This window comes from Amblyomma mixtum, chromosome 3, assembly GCF_055824585.1.
Source record: "Amblyomma mixtum isolate Tamu chromosome 3, ASM5582458v1, whole genome shotgun sequence".
NCBI lineage: Eukaryota > Metazoa > Arthropoda > Arachnida > Ixodida > Ixodidae > Amblyomma > Amblyomma mixtum.
The window spans coordinates 386,130,809-386,155,052 of NC_143014.1; the positions used below are offsets into that span (position 1 = coordinate 386,130,809).

The 24,244-nt window shown below is 47.8% G+C and overlaps 1 protein-coding gene across 1 annotated transcript; it reads left to right on the forward strand.

The window, feature by feature from the left end:
- Positions 1-5,607: 5,607 nt before the first annotated feature.
- LOC149357090 (uncharacterized) lies at positions 5,608-20,020 on the forward strand. The gene is made up of 7 exons (XM_089576503.1): positions 5,608-6,157; positions 6,241-6,282; positions 8,403-8,489; positions 10,190-10,437; positions 17,987-18,146; positions 18,699-19,085; positions 19,959-20,020. The coding sequence occupies exons 1-7, from the start codon at positions 6,049-6,051 to the stop codon at positions 20,018-20,020; spliced, it is 1,095 nt and encodes a 364-aa protein (XP_089432629.1). The 5' UTR covers positions 5,608-6,048.
- The last annotated feature ends 4,224 nt before the right edge of the window (positions 20,021-24,244 follow it).

Genomic DNA, 24,244 nt, shown 5'->3' on the forward strand with positions numbered 1-24,244 from the left:
ACGTTAAATACGCTGTACCTTGATGTGCTTGGGCGTCGCAGTTAATGCGGTATACCTGCAGAACAGCACCAAAACATATATGCATGGCACAACGTGTCGAGCACTCCATTAAAGCAGGAATGGGTAAACAATAACGTGCGTTTGCTCCATGATAGGACAGCGCTGACCATGCGCTTATATAAGAGATACATATAGCTTAAGAAAAAAACGTTACATCCTCTGCGGGAACTCGAATTGGAAGAATGCGAAGGCATTGCGCCTCCACGGTACTCGTTCTCTCCCTTTGCCTCGTATGCAGCCCATATGAGTTATATGTGTCAGTATATGTGCCTCATATGAACACATATAGGCTTCATACGAGTTCATATGTGCCTCGTTTGACTCATATGGGCAGCATATGAGCCATATGTGTCGACAAATGCGCCTCGTATCAGCACATATACTTCATACGAGTTCATGTGTGTCACAAATTAATGTGTCTCGTATGAACGCGTATAGGCTGCGTACGAGCTCATACGCGTCACAAATGTCACAGATGAACACATCTGCTGCATATATAGTAGTTCACGCGCTACGGAAAGGTGACTTGTATGGATTACATATGTGGCATACCTTAACTGACACGCGACACTCGTGCGTACACAAGAGCTCCGATATGCACCGTATCAGCTTACATCAATCTCGTGCGAAACACATAGCCGCTGATGAGTGCCTCTCATAGAGTGGGCCTTGCTGTTTGAAACACGCGGAAAATAAGGGATGAACAAGCGATTAACAAGTGCCCAACCAACGCATAAAAAAAACTCTTGGCCTGTTTCAAATATATTTCTCCTTCATTCTCTGCTTGTGCCCTCCTGTTGTAAACCGCGCCTATCCAAACAGTATGACGTTAGGCGTTTCCAATGTGCTTGGACAAACGTTCAGCCAGAAGGCAAATGTTGCCTTCTGTGCTTAGTTGAGCTAATAACGCCAGGCATTTTCATGCAAGAGCTCCGACTGTAGTTAACAATATGTGCGCAATGAGAGTACTACGATCAATGGTGCAGGCGCTGTGAAAATTAAAATACATACAAATATCAGATCTTTCAGTGCTTATCACAGAGCACATCAAGATCCACAATATCAGTGGAAGTGCAATCGGCTGTAGTTCAGCTCCTTATACCTTAAAAATAAACATTTGTCCTCGCACCTAACCGTCGAATTCTAAAGTAGTGGGAAGCATAGCATAAGTCTTGTCATCGAAATGTAAAGCAGTTTTTGCCATGCCAGCAGTGGTGTAGTGGGTAGTGTAGTGAGCTGTAGATCTCTAGATCGGTGGTTCGAATCCGGAACGGCGCGTAGTTTTTTTTTCGCGTCCGAATTTTTTTTTACTTTCTTTAGTTTACTAACTTCAATGGAAGCTATTTTATTGTTAATTGCCTTATAATTCCACCCCAGCCCTTCCCTTTCCTTTCCCAAAAATTGTAAACCAGACACATATGACACATATGTGTCATATGACACATACGAGATATTCCATAATCATACGAGATATTCCATAATCTCGTATGAACCAGACACATATGACACATATATACGAGATTTTTCGAGAGGGACGTATTAATCGCTATCGGTTAATCGTCTTCATATTGATTACGGTCATAGATTTCAATCACGCGTCTTCAGCGCGCACTTCGCTTCTGCGTCGCGTGGTTGCTTCGGATGGTAGCAAGAGTTGGGGGGTGCGTACGTCGACTGATGTTTCGGAGTGCGATCGTTTCCTGCCGCCTTGATCCAAGCTTGAAGACGTAGATGCGACCGGCCGTTGTGAAATACCGAGATCTTGCAAGATCTCACGGTATTCTTTTTCAATGATACGGTACTTGCGTTGCTTTGCATTCATGGCGAAATGCAGAAGCTTTGCGGTGAAAGACGAGGACCGCAACAGCCGCACAAAGAGACAGCAGACAGGCAGTACGACCAACACCTCCACACCACAAAAGAAAAACAAGCGCGAGCACTCGCGGCATGACTCGCGGGCAGGGTTGCCGTTGGGAACATTTTAAAAGGAGCCAAAACTTGAGCTGAAAGTAGTCAAAAGTAGCCATGCCATTCCATCTTAGCTGTCGCGTAAAATACGATGTTTTGCTCATTAATAAATTGAAGTGTAAAAAAATTGATAAAAATTATTCTTGGCGGTGTTGTCAACACTAAGCTTCAAAGAAATTTTCCGAAACTAAACGTGTATTTATCCACCGCTTTACGCATAAACCTAGGCATCCGCTCTCGCTCCCACGTGCGTCCCAAGCCAATCCCAATCCATAGCTTGTGGTCATTTCGTTTGGACGTTTGGCAGCAAAGCGCGCGCTTGTGAATTTTTATTTCTTCAAGCTTTTTGAAGTTTGGTGGCGGCACGCGTGAGTCACCGAGGGGAACCAGGAGGCACTGCTTGCGTAAGTATACATTCTGTCCTTTTTTCCCTTTCATGTTAGTTGTCAGCTAATATTTACTTGTGAACTTGTCAAGAGTGAGGACAATGAGCACGCCTCGTGTGTCGCCCCTTTATCTAACTTGTCCGTAGGCATCTGTCTGCAGTTGTCTTTTGATTAACTCAGCGGCGCATTGCAAGGTGTAACTGCGTGTAAGGGTTGGGGTAATATGAAGTAACACACACGTACACGAAGGGAAGCGCTTCTAAATGTCGTGTGTGTTTGTGTGTTCCTTCATCAGGGTGAACGCACTATCCCGGCAAATCTTGTTGGCGCATTGCTTCTGAGAGGGTTTGTTTCTCACGGCACATCGTACATTTATGTACGTGTATAGATATTATGATCATGATCGCAATGACAGTCGTCACGTGGTTACGGCGCTCGGCTGCTGACTCGAAATACGCGGGTTCGATCCCGGCTGCGGCGGTCGAATTTCGATGGAGGCGAAATTCTAGAGGCCCGTGTACTGTGCGCGATATCGGTGCACTCTAAAGAACCCCAGGTGGTCGAAATTTCCGGAGCCGTTCTCTGCGGCGCCCCCCATGACCAACCAGTTGCCACCTGCGGTGCAGTTGAGTGTTTTTCATCGCCAATTTTTGCTTTTGTGAGGCTAATCGCTTGGTTCAGGCATGCATGTCAGACGTCATAGAGTCGCAGCCTGCATGCCTTGTGCTTGATTGACAAATGCTTCCATGGCAGTGTTGACATTGTTGCGTTGCGAGTCTCCGTGCGATGAGAGAAATGTGACAAGAACAGGATGACTGAACACAATTCTTCTGTACTGCCAGAAGTAATGCTGCTCCTGCCAGTGATCGGTTACAGAAAAAAAATTGAGAGTACTTTTTATTTATGTGTGTCCCTTCCCGCTACTCAGAGCCTTGTATTACAAAGTCTAGATCAGTGTGACTCTACATATAGCGAGTGCTAGTTTCGAGCTCGCTAATTGAACGCGCTTGTTTTCTCTCTTCCTCATTTGGTCAATCTTGCGTTTTACTGGTTTCTTTTTTCATCACTATGCTCCTGGTAGACTGCACTCAGTTTGATGTTCAATGCAGTGAAGTTGCACGCCACTATTGCTGGCTGTTACTTGGTTCACATGACAGCAGGCACAGAAATATTGTTTAAATAAGTCCCAAATTGCAGGCGCTCGTGACACTTGTAACTCTCAATTCATGAAAGTTCAGAAGTGCGTTGCGAAGTAGAACGAGATGGTTGTAAGAGTACCTGTCAGTTGTCATGGTAGTGTGAAGTTTTCGGCATCCAAACACGCAAGTGCCAGTAGAGTATGGCACAGACAGTGTCTGGTAAAAATCCTTGTTTCCCCATTAATCTTTTGTCGTGTTTCCTCTGTGCAGCATGTCAAAACCATTGGATGTGGTGAAGTTTCCTCTTGAGGACGACTGCCTAGCAGTCATCCCTGTCGGATGGCTCACAGAGACAAAAGAAGAGTGCTACTGGCCTGTGGCCAGGAGCTCGGAGTTGACGCGGCTCGCAAAAGCTGAGGCCGAGCCAGCTCTCGGAGGGGAGTGGATGCGTTGCCCAGTGGTCGTCGTTACCACTTGCCATAAGTAGTCTTATTGCAGACATATTGATGGTAGCTTCATCAGCGATTGTAAAGGCCTCTTTGCTAGATTCTGTGAGTCTGCACCTCTGCATGGCTAAATTACGACTAAGAAGTCATGTTGATAGCCACCGCTTAGCCAGCTGTCAAAAAGAGGAGCAGAATGAACTGTTAGCTATTGCACTTGTAAGCTGATGAACTACTTCTGAAACTCATTAGTGCCTTGTTTTTGAAGACCTGTAGTTCCCAGAATTAGTGCTGCACTCAGTATGCTTAATAATATTTAGTACAGAAAGGTTTAGTATGGTAATTTTTTTTTTGCATTATGAAACATTTTTTGGCACACAAAAAGCACAGACAAGGAAAGAGCACACAATACAAATGCCAGACATCAATTGATGCTTTGCGTTGTGTGCTCTTTCCTCATCCATGTTTGTTGTGCACTGAGACAGTGTTTCATAATGCAAATTCAGAACCAACTCATCCAGCTGTTTACATTTAGTTCAGTTTGAATTGTTAGCCTGTCGCAGTGGCTGAGTGGTCCATGCTGCTGAGCCGAGGGCCCAGGTTACATCCTGTCTGTGGTGAAATGGAGCAGTGCAGAATGCGCTTGTGCTGTGTAATATCAGTGCATGTTAAACAACCCCATGTGGTCTAAATTAATCTGGAGTCTTCCGCTACGTCATTCTTCATAGCTTAAAGCTGTTAAATCCTAGAAACCAGAATCACACTTTTAATTGTAAATAAAACAATGCCTCTGCCACATGAGTGTTTCACAGGCTTTCAAACTGATAGTCTGTTGGCCTGAGTGTTGCTATACAGGCAGCTGAACGGGCATCAAGTCAGCAAAGCAGCCCTCGGACATATTTTGTAGTGACAATTCTGTTAAGTATGGATACGTGTTTAATTATGAGGAATTATGTGAGTTAGTTTTTGAAACCCATAGTTTGTACGAGATTTTGGTGCATGGTATTGAGGGTGCCTAAGACTGTATGCTGTTTGGGCAATTAAATATGTGCTCTCGAAAGTCTGCCAGTTTCCTTTCATAAGGTTTCTGATATAAACAGCAAGCTTCTTGTGGTAAGCGGCCGTGATGGTTAGCAGTCTATGGTTGAGGAAGGAAGGACCCGTGCTCTCACTGTAATGTAAGTTATCAATCGCTCGTACAGCTCTTTTTTGTAAAGTAAGTACTTTCACAAAATTGGTTGAGGTAGTCGTTCCTTAGATCAACAAAAAATATTGTACATGCGAAAAGACTAGAGAGAAATAAATTTGTAGTTTGAATTTTCGAGGCAGTATTGTGCGAAATTTATTTAGGATACCAACAGAGCGAGCCATTTTAGTGCAAACGTAGTTTACACGATCTGTCCAGAGTAAATGTTCTTCAAAAATGACTCCAAGGAACATTGTAGAGCTGACACGAGTTATAGGAGCTTGCTCGAAGTGAATTTGGAAGTTGTTCGGAACTTCCTTATTTTTGGCTCTAAACAGTATCTACTTTGTTTTCCTGACATTAAGTTCTAACCTATTTGATTTTAACCAAACAGACAATTGGGATAACCAACTATTGGAGGCTGCTTGCAAAATATTACTATCATGCCCTGAAAAAAATACGTTAGTATCGTCTGCATAGATTATAATGTTGTCTGCTGGATGAAGGTTGACGATATCATTAATATATAATAAGAACAACGTTGGTCCTAGAACGGAGCCCTGTGGCACACCAGACACAATCTGACCGATCCCAGATGAAATACCGTTAATGATAGTTGTTTGAGATCGGTTGTCAAGGTAGCTAGCAAATAAGGTTAAAGGAACGCCGCGTATTCCATAACACTGCATTTTTTCAAGCAATATCTTATGGTTAACCGAGTCAAACGCTTTCCTCATATCAAGGAATATGCCAACTGTTAGCAGTTTATTTTCTATGTTTTCAATTAGCTTTTCTTTGATTTCCAGTAAGGCGGCCTCAGTTGTTTTGTTTTTTTTTTGAAATCCGTACTGTTGCTTGGAGATGACATGGTTTTTGTCGAGATATTGAGAATGTTTGCAGGATCCTACAAGAGCGCCGAAAAAAAGGTGCGGCGCTACGAGTTCACTTCAGCCCTAGAAAGCTCGGCAGTTTCTGGTAATTGAAATTCTCATATTTCTTTATTGATGAGAAATTATTTTGCATACTCAACAAGACGTTCATGTGCAATTCTTTTTTAGGAAATGAGGGCCACAACGATGTTGTACAGCTGCCGTCACCACGTAAGACATGAATTCTCATTTGTTAAGCCGCCGCGGTGGCTCAGTGGTTACGGCCCTCGGCTGCTGACCTGAAAGACGCGGGTTCGATCCCGGCCAAGGCGGTCGAATTTTGATGGAGGCGAAATTCTAGAGGCCCGTGTGCTGTGCGATGTCAGTGCACGTTGAAGAACCCCAGGTGGTCGAAATTTCCGGAGCCCTTCACTACGGCGTCCCTCATAGCCTAAGTCGCCTTTGGATGTTAACCGCCTTAAAACTAAAACACCATTTCTCATTTCTATTTAATGTAAGGTCGACATTGTGTTAGTTTTGATTGGGGATTTATGGTAGTATGCTTGCAAAATCTGGGAAAAAAACTCCACCGTAGCTAATTGCACTTGCAGAGAAATGGAACGTGCTCAGACTTGGCATCAGCTTTTTACATTTGCCATGCTCTCAGATCAGCAGTGAATCTGCCAGTAACCATTTCGTGGCAAACTCTCTTACCCACGTTAACAGTACTGCGAACAGGTTTCTATTCACATGACATATATTCCGCTCTCTGTTTTTGGTTTCGCCATGACAGTTTCTTTTGTGTCCTTAAATGTACCGTATTTTCCAGTGTATAAGACGCACCCGCCATATATGCAGGCTGTAATTGAAAAAGTTGCTATATAAGACGCACCCTTATATAAGACGCACCCCAGTTTTCCCAGTTGGGCTAGTGAGGATCAATTAAACACGCTTGCGCGACCATCACGAAATTCACCGTACTTGTGAGAAATTCTTAAGCAACGCTAAGTGGTCGAAAAAGGCTACACTCACGCCATTCCTGCCCACGTTTTGGAAAAAAAGAAAGAAAAACGAAAAAACTCTCCCACATGTCCATAAGAACATTTTATTTCTACTTAAAACCTTGGAAGTCTTCACCTTCGGATGCGCTATCAAAAAGTTCGCCCATTTCTGGTGGCAACGCGACTGAAATATTCTCTTCGCACTACGTACATGGAGCAAACAAAGTGGCAAAGGGTGGCTGAAAAAAGAACGCCGGCTTGTCCTGGCTTGTCTTGACAATGGCGAGAAGCGTGATTGTCGTCATCTTTTGGCATTTCACATTACTTTTGCTTGGGGCCTCCGAAACGGTGGTGTGTTTGTGATCCCGGAAGTCGTCATCCCCGTCGTTTCATGATAAAGTTCACCTAAAAAAAGTGCGCACGGTGGTCCCCGTATTGAAGTATTAACCGCGTTACAACCGCTTCATTGCTAGTGATATTTTTTCGGTAAAAAAGGCTTGAACATGAACGTGAGTAATTTCTGAACTCTAAAAAAAAACGAAAAATTCGCATATAAGACGCACCCTTGTATAGGACGCACCAGCAAGATTTTTGAAAAAAGCCGCGTCTTATACACCGGAAAATACGGTACCAATGCACCATGCTGGTGCATGAGAAATGTAATTATTGAAGTACTATAGACACATATTTAAAAAATTGAAAACTGATTTTTCAGGAAAGAAAGTGGTGCAGTAATTCTCTCGCATTTCGGTGGACATTCATAAGAGAAGGGATAAAGTAGGGAGTGTGAGAAGAAAGGAAGAAGGAGGTGCCGTAGCACCCTGGGATAATTTCAGCCGACTGGGGATTTTTAGCGTGCACTGACATCGCACAGCACACGGGCACCTCTTTCGTTTCGCCTCCATCGAAACGCGCCGCCGCAGTCGGATCACAACGTTCTTTTATGTGTCATAGGTATCTGCATGATGTGACATTGTTTGTCACGTCAACTACTTGTCATGGAGGTGTCGGTTTTGATGGGTTTTGAATTATGAAGTCTTTGTACAGCCTGTGATTGAAACGAAATTAAAATATCTTTTCGGGCAAAGGAAGTGTTACTATTGCCTGGGGGGCATCTCTATATAACCTGGAATTTGTTTCTGAACTTCGTAATTTTGTGTCTATTGTGTTTTAAAAAGATCACCTGTATGCAAAACAGCCTGGCCATGCAACTGTTCTGTCCCTTCTCGAAAAATATCCTGAAGTAGCATTTCTGCATTCAATTAGGATAGAAATGTGACATTGTGGTTGTACACAGTAGTGTGTTCTGTACTTCCTGGATTGCCATCAATGACGCATGTTCATCTCCAGCCCCACTGAATCACGCTGGGGACAGCGTGAACGAAAACAGTGCGCCACCCAGCAAGCTGGAGGGGTCGACAGCTGGGACTGTTGATGGTGAGATTTTCACTTTGTTTACTTTTGTGCAAAAAGAGAAATGCAAGCCAAACATGGGGACACAGTGAGAGGACAGAACAAATGCTGCTTGTCCCGTCTTTTCACTGTGTTCCTTTCTTTTAATTACACTCCTATTTTGTCTAGTATCAAGTGACACAACAAAATATAGAAGCTAGATCTGCTTTGCCTTAAAGAAAAACAGAGCAAATTTAAAATTTCTCATTGTACCTGCTGCTGCCGAGCAGCAGTTAACGGGCCCAGAAAGACCTAGAGAATATACTTATTCAGGAAGATATTTGCACGGAGTTCTCCTCAGTGGCTCTTGAAACGGTGCTAGGAGCACATTTCTAGTTTCAAACTATGTGCTTTGAAAGGGGTCACTCTGAAAATCATCACATGTATTTCTCAAAAACGATTGTATTGAACTGAAGTGGTACTGGAATTTACAACCTAGTACTTCCATTGCTTTCTCTTGTGATTCATAGTGGACTGGTTGTTGTGTGCCCTTCCCAAGAGCTGTATGTTGTGCTTTTGTTGGGTTCTTTTGGATCCTGGCATTTCTGTTGCCTCTCTCGGCCTACATCACCACCAGGAAGCCACTCCTACGAATTGCACTCTACACAGTAGTCCCATGTTCTGTGCATTTGTTTCCTTACCAGCATAATTTGGTCGCTTGGTCGCGGTTGGTCAGCAAGGCCCATATTGTAATTTTTCATTGTCTTTCAAAGTATTTTAGAAGTTTACTGGTTGGAAGTCAATGCAGTGCCTTGGATGCAGCGAAATGTGCTGAAAAAAAATTAATTGCGCTATCATAAAGCTCCCATAAAGGGTGCTGAAGGAGATAAGCAGCCAATAATAGTGGCATGCTCTGAAGGAGGACCTCTTGCTTAGGAAAGAACTGAACAGCCTAACTGCCTTGTGGAGCACATCAGCTGGCTCCTAGTCTTGTCTTGCCTGCAGCAAAATGGATGCGTGGTAAGAGATAAATGTGACCTTGTTTTATGTCTCAACGGTTTGGCACCTCCTGTGCCTAGCAAGAAACATTTGGTCCACCTCTTTGTTGCATTTCGCCTGTCAGCTAAGGGCTATAATTCCATAAGGGCTATCTTTGTTGCAGTTTTAATGCATTGATCCCTGCCAGCACTTGCAGTTAGAACAGATGTCTACCTCCAGCATTTTGGCCAATGTGGGTTTTGCCGTGAGCAATACTTTCCAAATGGTGCAATGCTATATTAAGGGCACAGGCCTGCTCTGCTTTCTCGCTTCTATTAGCACATGCTTCTCATGACACTGGAAGAATCCATTTGCGACTAACTGCTGCCATCTCTGCCATGGTGCAATAGCAGTGGAAATGCCCATGAAGCAATGTAAAAATTGGCGAAGCTCATAGACTGAGAAGTCCTTTACACAACAAGGCTGCAGGTTCTGTGCTAGCTATCACACATAGAGCAGCTCCATTTCACCTAGGTGTTTGTCAGTGCATGGTGACATTTATGGCATTTAAATTAGGCTAGCAAGGAATAGAACATGAATTAGAAGTGTCCTGGAGGATAAAAACTGGTGGAAGTTTAGGAGCATAGTACAGAGTGTGTTGCTGCCTACTGTTAGCCTCATACTGTTCTTTATTGTACCTCAGTGCGCAAATGATATTATTGCGCCCAGGTTAACCCTGCTCTCACTGAAATTGTTGATTGCTTCAGTTTCAGCTACCCTGCTGAAGCTGATGTGCCTGGTGCTGGAGGTCCGACAGCAGCAGCGCGACTTAATGCAGCGGTTACAAAGGCTGGAGGATCATGTGCTGCTGCGGTCGGACCGGCAGCTGGAGCAGAGGACTCGGCCAGTGTCCCCCTCGCCACCGCCTCCCACCCTTGCACTGCCCGCATTCTCCCCCGAGGAGTTGGACACTGTGGAAGCTGCCGTCCAGGACGACAGCGTGGCTGCTGGACTGGTGATTTAATGTTTCTGATAATTCGTGTCTGGAAAAAATGAATGCCTACTAACGAATTGCATGCATAATGTAATTCCGAGGTTTGTGAAGAAATCTTGAGCTCCAAGAGTATTTGCATGCCGTGCTCTGTGAATAACATGCTCTTCATAGATACCGTATAAACGCGTGTAAGGGCCGCACCCGTGTATGGGCCGCACCCCGTCTTCCCGAAGGAAATCTTAAAAAAAAAATAAATCCGTGTAAGGGCCGCACCCGAACTTTCCTTGACCCAGGCGGGAATAGCCTTCTAAATGCACACGCCGTGGCCTCCGCGATCGGCTCCGGCTGTGGACAACGGTTCGCTCGATCGCGGAGGCCAAGCACACGCACAAGAGCTTCCAAAAACCGTCCATGGATGGCGCCCGAGGCCGCAGCCATCATCATCGGCAATTCCCCCCCCCCCCCCCCCCCCCCCCCCGCGGCTTCCCGTTATCTTTCCTTCCTCCTTTTGTTATCTACATCGGCATCTTTCTTTCCTTCCTCCATGCGTTATCTACATCGGCATCAGTATCGCCAGCTCCAGCCTTTTATGGCGTGTTAGCACGTTCACGTTCACCGTAGTTGTGGCTTCCGCGTGCTGCCGCCGGGTAATGCAGTTTTAGCACGATGGGCAAGCACCTTATCAGTTACACGGCTGGGAGTTAGCTCTCGAATGCGGCAAGCGTGCGGCGGACAGGGAATTCGACCTGGCCGAGAAGTGCGTCCGATGATCGTGCAATCAAAAGGGTGCATTGAGAAAAACAAGCTGCAAAAAGCGCGCTTTCCGAGGCGAGCCCTCGCCGTGCGAGTTTCCTGAACTGGAAGAGCTGCTCTGCTATGTGATGGAAATGCGGAAACACCGCTACGCGTTGACAGCGGACATGCTGCGCGGCTTCTTTGGGATGAGCGTGCACCAGAGCACAGCACCAGCTCAGAGTTGAAATACTCCGTCAGTGACGACTGAACGTAGAATAAATGCCGCTCATTCCCTGATTGGTGTGTTTTTGCTTTAAAAAAATTTTTTTTTTCGTACGTCGCGTGTATGGGCCGCACCCCGAAAATTGGCCCCCGAATCTGGAAAAAAAAGTGTGGCCCTTACACGCGTTTATACGGTATAATTCCTACTGTTGTGCTGGAGTGTGCTGTCACAGTGTGTTTTGTTAATGTAAATGTCTTGTTCATGAAAGTTGCTTGCTGATATACACACTGGCTGTTTCAGTGAACATTTTCAGGAATTCCTAAGAATAGGGAGTTCAAAATAGAAGAAATATTTGCAGGTACACACGCACAGTTATGCAGTAAATTATGTCCACCACTGCTGAGAGATCGTTCCTCCAAAAAAAAAATTGTTTTCCCATATCGAACTTGCGCGTCTTTAGGAATTTTTGAGAGTGTTCACTGGAACGCCCTGTCGATTCCTTGTGTGGTGAGATTTACTGTTGGAAGCAAAAGTGGTACGCAATGCCCAGCCGGTAGCAGAGCTTGCAAAAACTGCATCACGTGTCGGGACAGCTGTTAGGGGACTCTCTTTATCTGCTCTTTGGCTCCTATCAATTTGTTGGGCTCAGTAGCAGTGCTGAACATGTGGCGCTCGCAATATTGCTTACGGCAAGTGCCAGTTGTCACATCATGTTTCAGCCACGCAATGCAAAGAAAATGCCACCTGCGAGACTGCTGTCGCATCAGAGCGTTTAGGCGAGAAGGAGCGCTAAACAGCAAACCAAGCTACTGATGCTGGTTCTGTGCGAAGCATTGCACCTGTCACATCTTGTAGTAGCTTGGTATTTGGCGGTGCAGTCACAGGCTTTTTTGGGGCAGTTGCTCTCAGATGGTGTCACTCAATGTCATTCGATGTAGTTTTCCAGAGCTCTGCCGGTGGCCGGTCGTTGCATAACAGACTTGGTTCCAACAAATTTTTTTTCTCAGTCAAATATTTCTGTGATTACATTATTGTTTTACATCGATCAACAGCAAAAAAAAATCCCCTATGCTTTTGTTGCCTGTGGCTGCCTTTCTTCGTATGTGTCTCATAACGAGCCCCTCATTTTCCTTACATTTGTAATTTATTGTTGTGCTGTTTTAATTTAGTTCAGCAGTGGACTTTGTAGCTAACATTAAGGATGTTGTAAGGTCTGTTTTACAGGAAGCTGAGCTTTCGGTTAATATACTGTTGCATGAACTGCTGTGAACACAGCTGGAAGTTGGTCCTCTCTCAGCGCGTCTTTAATTTCGGCTAGGTTTCCCAAATAATGGGGCAGCTTTAACCCACCTCTTCCCTGTCTTTTGCTCACATTATGCACATTTCATTACTTAATCTGCTGCCAAAAACAAGCAACATCGTTTAATTAAATGTGGTTGCTAAGCACGCAGCTTTACTCAGGTGCTTGGGGATTTAAATAAGCGCCCTTTGTATAGCATTAATTAGACTGCTCAATTTCAGGGTAGTGAGCCCCGCCATGGTGGCTCAGTAGTTAGGGCACTCGACTGCTGAACCCAAAGACTCAGGTTCAAACCCAGCCGTGATGGCCAGTTTTCCATGGAGGCGAAAAGCAAGGCGCCCGTGTGCAGTGTGATGTCAGTGGCGCATGTTAAAGACCCCACGTGGTCGAAACTTCCGGAGCCCTCCACTATGGTGTCCCTCATCATAGCCTGAGTCACTTTGGAACTTTAAGTTCTACAAACCAAATCAATTTTAGCGTAACGGCTGTGCAGAGAAAACACATCCAGCACATAGATATCTGCAAAAAGCATTATAGTTATAATATACGAGGGGGTACCCAAAAGAAACCGGACTTATTTTTGTTTGAACTTATTTGTTCACATTTTAAGCACAGACCTTCAATCTCCTTCAAAGTATTCCCCACTTGCAATGATACGCTTGTCGAATCTTTCTGTTGTGTCCCCTTATTGCTTTTGTGTGTGTGCGCCCCCGCATCCTCCTCCTAACGACCACTCGCATCCTCCTCCTAACGACCACTCGCATCCTCCTCCTAACGACCACTTGCCCTTCGTCGCACGCTGTCGCCAGAGGCCCCCCCACGGTGCGCCCCCGCACCCTCCTCCTGTTCTGGGAAGCCACTCCCTCCCGTGGACGCTTCTCCGCTCCCTCCTTTCTTCGGCCGGCCAGTTCGGCTCCTGCCTCGGTCGACGCTGGTCGCACCCTCTTCGGCTTTAAATAAACGAAGTCTTAAAGTACCGTGTGCGTCTTTCGCTGCATTGAACACAGCGACCGGACACGACAGTGGCGACGAGAAAGTGGATTCGACCCGCGCTACGCAACGCTATTGACAAGCCATGGCTACGCGAGGGTTTCCCAATCAGATACCAGAATTCAACGGCTCATCGTGGTCATCGTGGGTTGGACGCCTTCAGTTCTACTTTGAAGCTAACAACATCACAGACCCAGCCTTGAAGAGGGCCAACCTGCTGACGCTGTGCGGGGAGCAGACCTACGATACTATCTGCGCCCTTATTCAGCCAAGCACACCAGCGGCAGTGTCTTACGACGACATCGTAAAAGCGCTGCAAAAGCACTACGACCCAAGGCCATCCGAGGTCTACAGCCGGGCTCGCTTCCAACGACGAGATCAACTGGGAGGAGAAACTGTGAGCGCCTACGTAGCCGCGCTCAAGAAGCTCGCTGCCGACTGCAATTTTGGAACGCTGTCGACAACAGCTACCGGGCAGGAGGGAGACGCAGCTTCTTCTGCTAACACCACCATGCTTCCCTTGGACGTGATGTTACGCGACAGATTTGTGTGCGGACTGAGTGACGAGTCACTGCAGCAGCGCCTGTTCGCTGAGAAAGACCTCACATTCAGCAAAGCTTACGACATCGCCGTTCGAGCGGAGAGCGCCGGTCACCAGCAGAGAGGGATTCGCCGGAACACCGAGCCGGTACACCAGACAAGCAACCAGGTGCGCAAGCCTTCTGTTGTTGTAAAATCGGTCAAAAAGGCACAACGCTGCTGGCGGTGTGACGACCAACACAACCCCCAGGGATGTCGATTCCAGTCAGCCACGTGTAATTTTTGCCACAAGCGAGGGCATATCGAAAGAGCATGCATTACGAAACGGAGACTTGCCAAGATAAAGTCACCTTCCCAGCCTAATCACAGCGTCAACGCCTCAGAGAATACGCCGCTATCTGATCTCCATGGAACAACATCAGCAACACCACCTGTGTTGTACGACCTGAACACCATGAATCTCGGCACGCGACCGAAGATTTTTACAGAAGTAAGCGTACATCACCAGCTGATTAAGTTCGAGGTGGACTCCGGCGCAGCCTGTACTCTGATCAGTGAGGACACGTTCCGAACTTCATGGCCATCTGACGCACCCGCCCTGCAACAAGACGACACGCACCTGCGAACGTGGTCAGGACAGAATCTGCCACTATTGGGCTCTGCCAACGTGCAGGTTAACTACAACGGCCAGACCCATACGCTACCTCTGCTTGTTGTGAAGGGCACAGGATCAAGCCTTCTAGGGAGAGATTGGTTTTCTCCACTAGGCGTGATGATATGCGGCAAACATCAAAACGCCGATGCGCTAAGCCGTCTGCCACTAGACGCAACTGTTGACGAACCATTTCCACCAGGAGACGTTCTGATGTTCGAAGCACTGCCAGAACCTCCGCTTACAGCAGGCACAGTTGCAGCATCTACGCAGAAGTGCGCAGCTCTCCGGCTAGTTTACACAGCTGTTCAACAAGGCAACGTGCATAAACTCAAAGGGGACAACTTCGACGCTTACCGCAGGCGAGCTACAGAGTTGAGCACCCATCGCGGCTGCATCATATTTGGGTCCCGAGTTGTGATGCCGAGAGAACTACGCGCACAAGCTATGTCTCTCATCCACGCCGGACATCGGGGCATCGTTGCAATGAAAAAGTGTGCCAGAAGCTACATGTGGTGGCCTGGCATTGACAACGACATCGAAACAGTGGTGCGAGAATGCAAGCCTTGCCAGAGCAGCCGGAGCGCCCCGCCGAAAGCTCCTGTCCCAGAATGGGAAAAGCCAGACACACCATGGCACACACTGCACATTGATTTTGCAGGACCAATTGAGGGCTGCACTTTCCTTGTGGTCGTAGATGCCTACACAAAGTGGCTTGAGATAAGGCGAATGGGACAGACGACTTCGGCAGCAGTCATTGACAACCTCCGATCACTATTTGCAACGTTCGGCCTGCCGCGCAAGGTAGTGTCGGACAACGGAACACCGTTTGTGTCTGCGGAGATCCTCAAGTTTTATCGCGACAACGGGATCTCATCAGTTACATCGGCCCCCTACCACCCAGCGACAAACGGACAAGCCGAGCGCTACGTAGCCGAGCTAAAACGCGCCCTTGAAAGAGATCAGACAGGCTCGCTGCAGCGCCGCCTTGCGCGCTTTCTCTTCAAGCAGCACACGACGGTTCAGAGCACAACAGGCGAGACCCCCTCGAAAATGATGTTCGAGCGTGAAATGCGAACCCAGCTCACAGCCATCCTCCCCGAGCCAAAGGCAGAGACGTTCCCGGAAGAAAAAGCAATTCCGCGCTGCGGCACGCTTAATGAGGGGCAGCGCGTCCTCGCCCGACAGTTTCTGAAAAAGCCACGCTGGGAGGAAGCTACAATTGTCAGACGCATAGGCCTGCGCTCTTGGCTCGTCAACATACATGGCACAGTAGCACGCCGACATCTCAACCAGCTGCGTAGATTTACGACGCCGTCTGAGAGCTGTCCGCCAGCGGAGAGAACACGTGCACCATCTTCCCACATAGCCTGGCACCTCTTCCCGGAAGAAGAGACTTCGCCCAGGACAGACCTAGGAGACACAGCGAACAACAGCCAGCCTACAAGTGTTTCTCCCCCGAGCGCACAAAGCCAGCGCGCCTCCACGCGTGAGCGCCGACCCCCTGCACGATACCAGGCAACTTTCTAAGGGGGAAGGAAGTGTTGTGTCCCCTTATTGCTTTTGTGTGTGTGCGCCCCCGCATCCTCCTCCTAACGACCACTCGCATCCTCCTCCTAACGACCACTCGCATCCTCCTCCTAACGACCACTTGCCCTTCGTCGCACGCTGTCGCCAGAGGCCCCCCCACGGTGCGCCCCCGCACCCTCCTCCTGTTCTGGGAAGCCACTCCCTCCCGTGGACGCTTCTCGGCTCCCTCCTTTCTTCGGGCGGCCAGTTCGGCTCCTGCCTCGGTCGACGCTGGTCGCACCCTCTTCGGCTTTAAATAAACGAAGTCTTAAAGTACCGTGTGCGTCTTTCGCTGCATTCAACACAGCGACCGGACACGCTGGTCGCACCCTCTTCGGCTTTAAATAAACGAAGTCTTAAAGTACCGTGTGCGTCTTTCGCTGCATTCAACACAGCGACCGGACACGACACTTTCATTCCATTTTTCAAAACATCTTTTAAATTCATCTTTTGTGATGCTTGACAGTGCCTCCGTCGTTTTTTTTCTTCACCTCAGCAACATCAGCGAAACACTTTGCATTCATCTATTTTTTCATTCTAGGAAACAAAGAAAGTAGCACGGGGCAAGGTCGGGAGAGTATGAGGGTTGAGGAATACGGGTCACGCCATTTTTGGTCCAAAATTGTCGTAGAGACAAGGCTGTGTGAGCAGGGGCATTGCCATGATGGAAAAACCAGTCACCCAACCGCCACAAATCTGGCCCCTTCCACCGCACACTGTTGCCCAATCTTTTCAAAACATCCAAGTAGAAAGCCTGGCTAATTGTCTGACCCTGCGGAACAAATTCTCAATGAACGACTCCTCTCACGTCGAAAAAAAAATCAGCATTGTTTTGAGGTTTGGTTTCACCTGACAAGCTTTCTTGAGGCGAGGTGAATTTGAAGTTTTCCATTGACATGACTGTTGCTTTGATTCAGGATTCGATTCAGGAACACTTGAGTTGTCCCCATAGCATCGTCCTTGTATGTCTTTCTTAATATTTCAAGAGTTTCCATTCAACTTTTTCCCAGCAAAAATCAAAATTTCACCGGCGCACGCTGTTCACGAAAATCAGCCATTGCAAAAACGACATTCACACAAAATAGTCGTCACTCTAAAACTCTGCCTAAACTAGTCTGACCTCCTTCAACGACGGCACTTGGCTTACTGACTCTGGAATGTTCGTTCTATGCGCTGCTAGTGGCAAAACGCGGTACCACATAAGCGTTGCCGACCAAAAAATTTAGTCCGGTTTCTTTTGGGTACCCCCTCGTAATAATGTCCAAGATGCAAAGCATAATGGGTAGGAGTTGGCCACCTTTGCTTAATCGCTAAAGTTTCCCTGCTCTTAGTAAACTGGGAAAAAAAAGAATGTCCATATTGGTGGTGGTGCTTTCTGCTGGTAGCAACTAGTCAAGCTATTGTATCATACAGAAATTATGCATTATGATTGTAGGTACTCGCATGGGCTGTTGACAGGTAGTCACACAATTGTCTTAGCTATTCGATTCTGCTAAACTAAATGAAATTATAATTGATGTTTGTGCCTAATAGCTTGTGCACCTGTGGTGTTTCTTTTCAGCGAAAGCAGCTGGTCCGCCTGGGGGGCAAAGGCCTGAGGGAGGTGGGCTCCAACATAATGACCGCCATCATGGGGGTGGCTGTACAGAGGATGTACAGCCTCCATGGCCGCAAGGGCAAGTGGTCATTTATTGCCCTGAAGTTATGCAAGGTGGCAACAGGTATGTTGTTGCAGTAGCTTTTAACTGAATTTTAAAAGATGAGTGGAAGAACATGCACCAGGTTCTGCTGCGCTTTGTTTTCTTTTCTTCTTTTCAGTTGATACTTTACCAGTTTTCTTTTTCATTACAGGTGAATATTTTGTTACTGTTTTTATGGGGGTAGTCATCTGCAGTTTTCTTCCATGTGCATCTGAAGATATATGAGTCAGCAGATGCCTTTCAAAGAAAGCCCTCCCACCAGTCACATCCATCTCTTGTCATGGATCGTAGTCGTGCCTTGTATCTGCCAGCCATTTGTGCTCCCATATTTTAGTAGTGCAAAGTGGTCGTCCGTGATGTCGCAGCAGCTTTATACAGTTGGTTAGAAGAGCTTTCAGGTGGATTTTCTCCTCAAGTTGTATTTGGATACTGTAGTCCTTTCATTTTGGCACGCACTTTGAGTTAACATGTACTTGTGGCCTTTTCTGTTTTCTCTGTTGCTGAAATAATCTTGATTTCTGTTAACGAGCAAAGTTTTTCTGCTGGCCTAAAATGAACGCTTATCTTATGCAGATGCCATCTGTGAGAAGACGGGGGCGGATGTGGTGGAAGCGCAGGGGTTTATTAGGAAGTGGTTGCCAGGTTCGGTGGACCGTGGCGGCGGACGCAAAAGGCGTTTTGCCGAAGCGTTTCTGCCAAGTACCGCTGCCGGCCTGGCAACCACTGCGAGCCCCTGTGCTTCAGCCCCCAGCACAGTGCCCTCCCTTCCCCAAGCGGCCCCCACCTCCCAGAAATCCTCCTCCCGCGCGGTCCTGGCTCCTTCCCAAGGTCCCGCCTCCTGCGCGGCCCTCGCTGCCTCGCAGGACTCGCGCAACCGCGCGTCCCCAGCCACGGTGCCTAGTTATTTAATAAATTGTTTCTCAGTTGGATTCTTTCGTTGCCTCATTTTGTTGTGCATGTGTATAGAAGAGATGATTGCAGCTTTGCAATGCCAAAACCCATGGCTTTCCCAATGCGAACATTAACTGGAATGTGAATATTCGCTGAACTGGAAATGCAATGGCATAAACTTCGGGCAAGCGTTAGCAGAAAGGCTGAACAGTGGCCTAATTGTGGTATGTCAAGCCGGTGTTGGTAGAGCGGCTGAAAGTGGGTACAATAGCGGCATGAATGTCGGTTCAGTGTTGGTAGAGCGGCTGAACAGTGGTCTGATAGTGGCATGAATGTCGGTTCAGTGTTGGTAGAGTGGCTGAAAGTGGGTACAATAGCGGCGTGAATGTCGGTTCAGTGTTGGTAGAGCGGCTGAACAGTGGTCTGAGAGTGGCATGAATGTCGGTTCAGTGTTGGTAGAGCGGCTGAACAGTGGTCTGATAGCGGCATGAATGTCGGTTCAGTGTTGGTCCGAACATCAGGCCAAGGTTGGAAAAAGTAACTTTTTGCCCCAATGCCGACGTCGGTACGACTTTCGAGCCGGTTTTGACCAGCATTATGCCAGCGTCGGTCCATTGTTGGTGTGCTGCTTGGGTAGCGTTGATCTCGTTACTAATAGCTGCCGGTAATCCGCCTACGTCCAGACCTGCGCCGATGACAGCAGAGAGACACAAGTTCTGCAGTGTAGGTGCTTAGTGCAACACGTGCAGGTCAGTTATCGGCTTTTCATCTTCAGAAACGCCGTTTTGTTCTCTGTTCAAATGGTTGCCACGGAAAACTAACATCCTTTCTCCCATCACGCTGCAGCCGGCCGAGCGCCTAGCAGACGGGCTCAACACACGTGGCGTCACTTCGATCCAGCAGGACTTCTGGATGTCATACTCATGCATGTCTGCACAGCAGGCACCCAGCTGTCCGTTGCACCACCAAATATGTACAGCTCTTCATACACGAAGGCACAGTGACGTTTGCGACCTTTGGGGCGCACGCCTTCCCCTCTTGGGTGCACCCACATCGAGGTGGTGGTTTCCAGATAATGCAAGGAATTATCGTACCGGTCGTTGACCTTTATGTTGAACGCCAGGCCACCTGAAACATACATTCGGTTTCCGACCCCGGGCACCGTGTGGAAGCAGCGGCTAGCCGGGGCCTCTGCACTGGTCGGAACGCGATGCCACGTCAGGCTTTGCAGGTGAAGATAATATACACGGTGTGAGGATTCAGGGTCCAAGAAATCAAACGCTGTACATCCGTTCACCCACAACGCAAGCAGAGAAGATGCTCAGTGTAGGAACTTGGCCGCAGATTCTCCGGGCGGCTCCATGTCATAGCGAGGGTATCGAACCGGTATATATGCCGACAATCCGCGACCTTATATCCGATAGGATCCCCCACATGTAAGCGCAGTGGTCGTAGGCGACAACGCAGTGAACGACAAAGTTAAGGGGATCGTCGTCGAGGTGCAACTTAGTCAGCGGCATACACCATCTGTACGTTGTGGGGTGGAAGATGTATACGCCGAATCGGCTGCGTAGGATTTCATTCCTGTATTAAGGCGGAAGCCTTTAATGTCTCATCGTTGTAAGCAGCAGTTGTCGACAGAAAATGTCACGCTTTTCAATGGGTGGAAACGGCCGTGACGTCACAGTGCGCGAATTTCAAACGGGGCCAATTGTACTTTGGCTAGTAACCATGCAACCACTTGAAGGGATCGTATAGTGATGCTCCAATGAAGTGGGACTGAGCGTAGTTAATTGCTTAATTACCCAATTAGCCTAATTAGCTTTACTAGTCAGGCCGTATAAGTAAATAAAACCGATTAAGAAATTGGTCGAGCTCAAGAATCGAACCCCGGTCTTCGGCGTGAGAGACGAGCATGCTATCCACTCCGCCATGCCAGCTCGATGGTTTGGAATGAACAAAAGCGCGTCTAGTGAATACGGTGTCTTCACTCACTCTCATCCTCCTCCATTCCCTTCCGGCGAGGTTTAGGTGTCCACCGACAAATGAGATTCTGATGATTATTTATGCCGCTAGGTCATCTGTGGCTGAAGAGCGCCATGGCACAAAGCTGCCTTGTCTATTCAAGCTGGTGTCACAGACACATTTTCCGAACATTTCACACCAGCCATCGTGGGATGGCTTGTTGAGAATGTATCTGGTGTGCGCAGTGCACTGGAGCGCTCTCGCATCAGTGTAAATAAGCTGTCGGGAACCTTCAAATACAGTGCAGCATGCTGTCGTTTGCCTTGAAAACGATCCGAACCTGATACGATCAGTTACACAATCTTTGACGAATTCTATCGGTTCAGGTTCACGTCATATATACCGATCGGATGCTACCAGATCGAAATTAGACTGTACTTAGGGAGAATAGTACCATAATTATCAGGCTATAAAAACAGTGAACCTTTAAAGCGTCGTCAAAGTGAGGGCAGACAAGCGTAAATAAGTGACAACTGTTTGGCTTTCGGAAGTCATCGCGAAACACGCAAGTTGTTTCCGGATAAGAGCTGAAATCGACGCCTACCGCCACATATCTCTATCTACCATCTGCTTTTAAAAGCATGACCAGCAGGTGCTGCGCGGCAAAACTAGAATTGAGCACCAGCTTCATGCCGAAGTGACGGTAATGCGGCTCGCTTGAAGAAACCACCGGGCTGGAGTGAATAATTCTTCGTTCAGAAAATTTGTTCCCTTTGTTATTTAAGAAAAAGTGGCGGCCCCGGGCGACATGAATATAAACAAAATACTAACGACTTTCTTGCTTGCGCGAAAATCGAGCACAGAAGGAAGGCGTTCTTTGCGTATAAAAGAAGAGTTTATTACTGCGTCAAATAGTGGCGCCGAAGTTGCATCATCACCGTACCACCAAGCTGGTTTCGTCGAAGGAACTCAATTTGCTTGAGATGATGCATCTACCACCGACTACGATCGGTGTGAACAGATAGCCTCGACCATTTCTTTAATGAAGCTTGGCAAGGGGCGTGGATTGCGCCGCGCATCAATCACTGCATGTAAGCACAGGTTCTGCAGTGTCGGTGCCAAGTGCAACACTTGGAGATCGGTCAGCGCCCTTCGCTCCCCAGCAACCTGCGCCTCATCCTGGTTGGGTGCCAGCCCAACGCCGCCGACGATAAACACTCGTTCACCCATCACTGAGCAGCCATGCCAGTACCTTGGAGATGGTGGTGAGCCACATGGCTTCACTTCGTTCCAACGCGACTTCACGGGGTCGTACTTGTGTATATCTGCAAAATAGGTCTGCAGCAAATCGCTGTACCCTCCGAAAATGTACAGTTCTTCGTTGTACACGAAGGCTGAATGACCTCGCCGACACACAGGGGGAACTCCTTGTACTTGTGGGCGTACCCATGAAGAGGTGGTCGTCTCTAGGTAGTATAAGGAGTTGTCTACGCGAGTTGGGTGGAAATGGTTTGCTAGGCTGCGTCCAAATAACACATACATGCGGGTCCCGATAGCGGACGCAGTGTGGAACGCACGCCGAACGGGCGCTTCTCCGCTGTTGGGGACACGATTCCACTGCAGGGTATCCAAGTGAAGGACCCGAATATATGGCGAAGGATCCCAGTCACTTAAGATGTACTTGCGGTGACCCACAACACAAGCTGTGTTGGCGTAAATCGATGACGGCACCTCACCGGCCACGTGCCGTCGGCTGCATGTCATGGTGCTTGTGTCGAAGCGGTAAAGGACACTGGGGGATGGCCAGCTGTGCGGGCCGCCCCACAGATACGCGCAGTGGCCATACGCTACAACTGTGTGGGGGGAAATGTTAATCGGCCCGCCGTCGGGAAGTTGCGTCTGCACCGTATACCACCGGCGCCACGCGGGGTCGAAGATGAAGACGTGGAGCAAGTTCCATGGCGCGTGGTAACTGTCGAACGAGTAGACCTTGCCGTTGATGAGTACAGCCCTGTGGGTGACATGCTCTGGAACGCAGTTTAGCCGCACCGTCCACATCCCGCTGAGGCACCTGCTTCTATAAGAAACAAGGCCCGGTTATTCCAGCGATGATGGCGGCGTCGTACCGCTATTTTTTGAAACAGCGATATGGTGATCTGTAATCGCGGCGTGAGCGGACATAGTGCGTCGACGGGTGACTATTTCCATTAAATTTTGGAATACTTTTGTCATTTTATGACACTCACACGAATGAATGTTTGAAACAAAAAATGTACTGTTGCTGTCACCAAGCATAAAAGCTGAAAAAGCCGTTGTAAAGTGCGTGTAAGTGGTGAAGAGGCTGTTCTGCCATTACGGGTTTGTTTTAGAGCGAATTACCTTCTTGACGCCGCGAGATACGTGGTTAACGCTTTCCAATCGGAATTTCATTTAGTTGTTTGATCATGCCAGTCGCATTGATAGGGACTGAATATCTGGCGGCCCTAAAGAGAAACGTGAAATATATATTGCTTAAATCCTGCGGAACGTTTTTTTTTTTTCGTTTCGCACGTGTTTGGTTGCCTCCTTATCGTCTAGCAGGTGTACAGTATCGGTGTCATGCATTCACATCATAAGCAACAACCATTCTGTTGAACCCGCTTCTTTCGGGTCAGCAGCCCGGAAGGCGCGGCCGGGATCGAACCCGCGTCTTGCGGGCTGCTGACCCGAAAGACGCGGGTTTGATCCCGGCCCGCAGCGGCCGAATTTCGATGGAGGCGAAATTCTAGACGCCCGTGTACTGTGCGAAGTCAGCGCACGTTAAAGACCCCAGGTGATCGAAAGACCCCAGGTGGTCGGCCGAGGTCACTGTGTGGCACACTAGGGATGTGTATTTCACTGTGGCTGTGACAAAAGAGGAGCCACGCGAAGAAGTGGAACTTCGCTTTCGTTTTGGCAGCTGTCTGGGAAGGGTTCCCGGGATAAGGGTGTCAAATAGAATGTCATCAGTTAAGGGCAGCGCTGGGCTCACTTTCAGTGCACAGGAATTTTGTGGTTGCCAAAATAACTTGTTCAGACTAAGCCTGACCAAGTTCAGGAGCGCCAGGGTCACTGGGGGCGCGTGTGGAGGACTAACAGTTGTAATCACGACTTCGCACACGGTATACAGGTTTCTTCACCAACGGTGTTCCGAAATGTTTTAACATAGGCTTTTAGAGTTAGAAGAGCGCATTTTCGGCAAAGCATTTCAAATTAACCCATCAAAATGCCCCCAAGACACAGAA

Coding starts and splice junctions, on each gene's coding strand:
- LOC149357090 (XM_089576503.1), top strand. CDS start 6,049: ATGGTTTTTGTCGAGATATTGAGAATGTTTGCAGGATCCTACAAGAGC. Junction 6,158..6,240: donor AGAAAGCTCGGCAGTTTCTG/GTAATTGAAATT, acceptor ATTCTTTTTTAG/GAAATGAGGGCCACAACGAT. Junction 10,438..17,986: donor ACAGCGTGGCTGCTGGACTG/GTGATTTAATGT, acceptor GTTTCTTTTCAG/CGAAAGCAGCTGGTCCGCCT.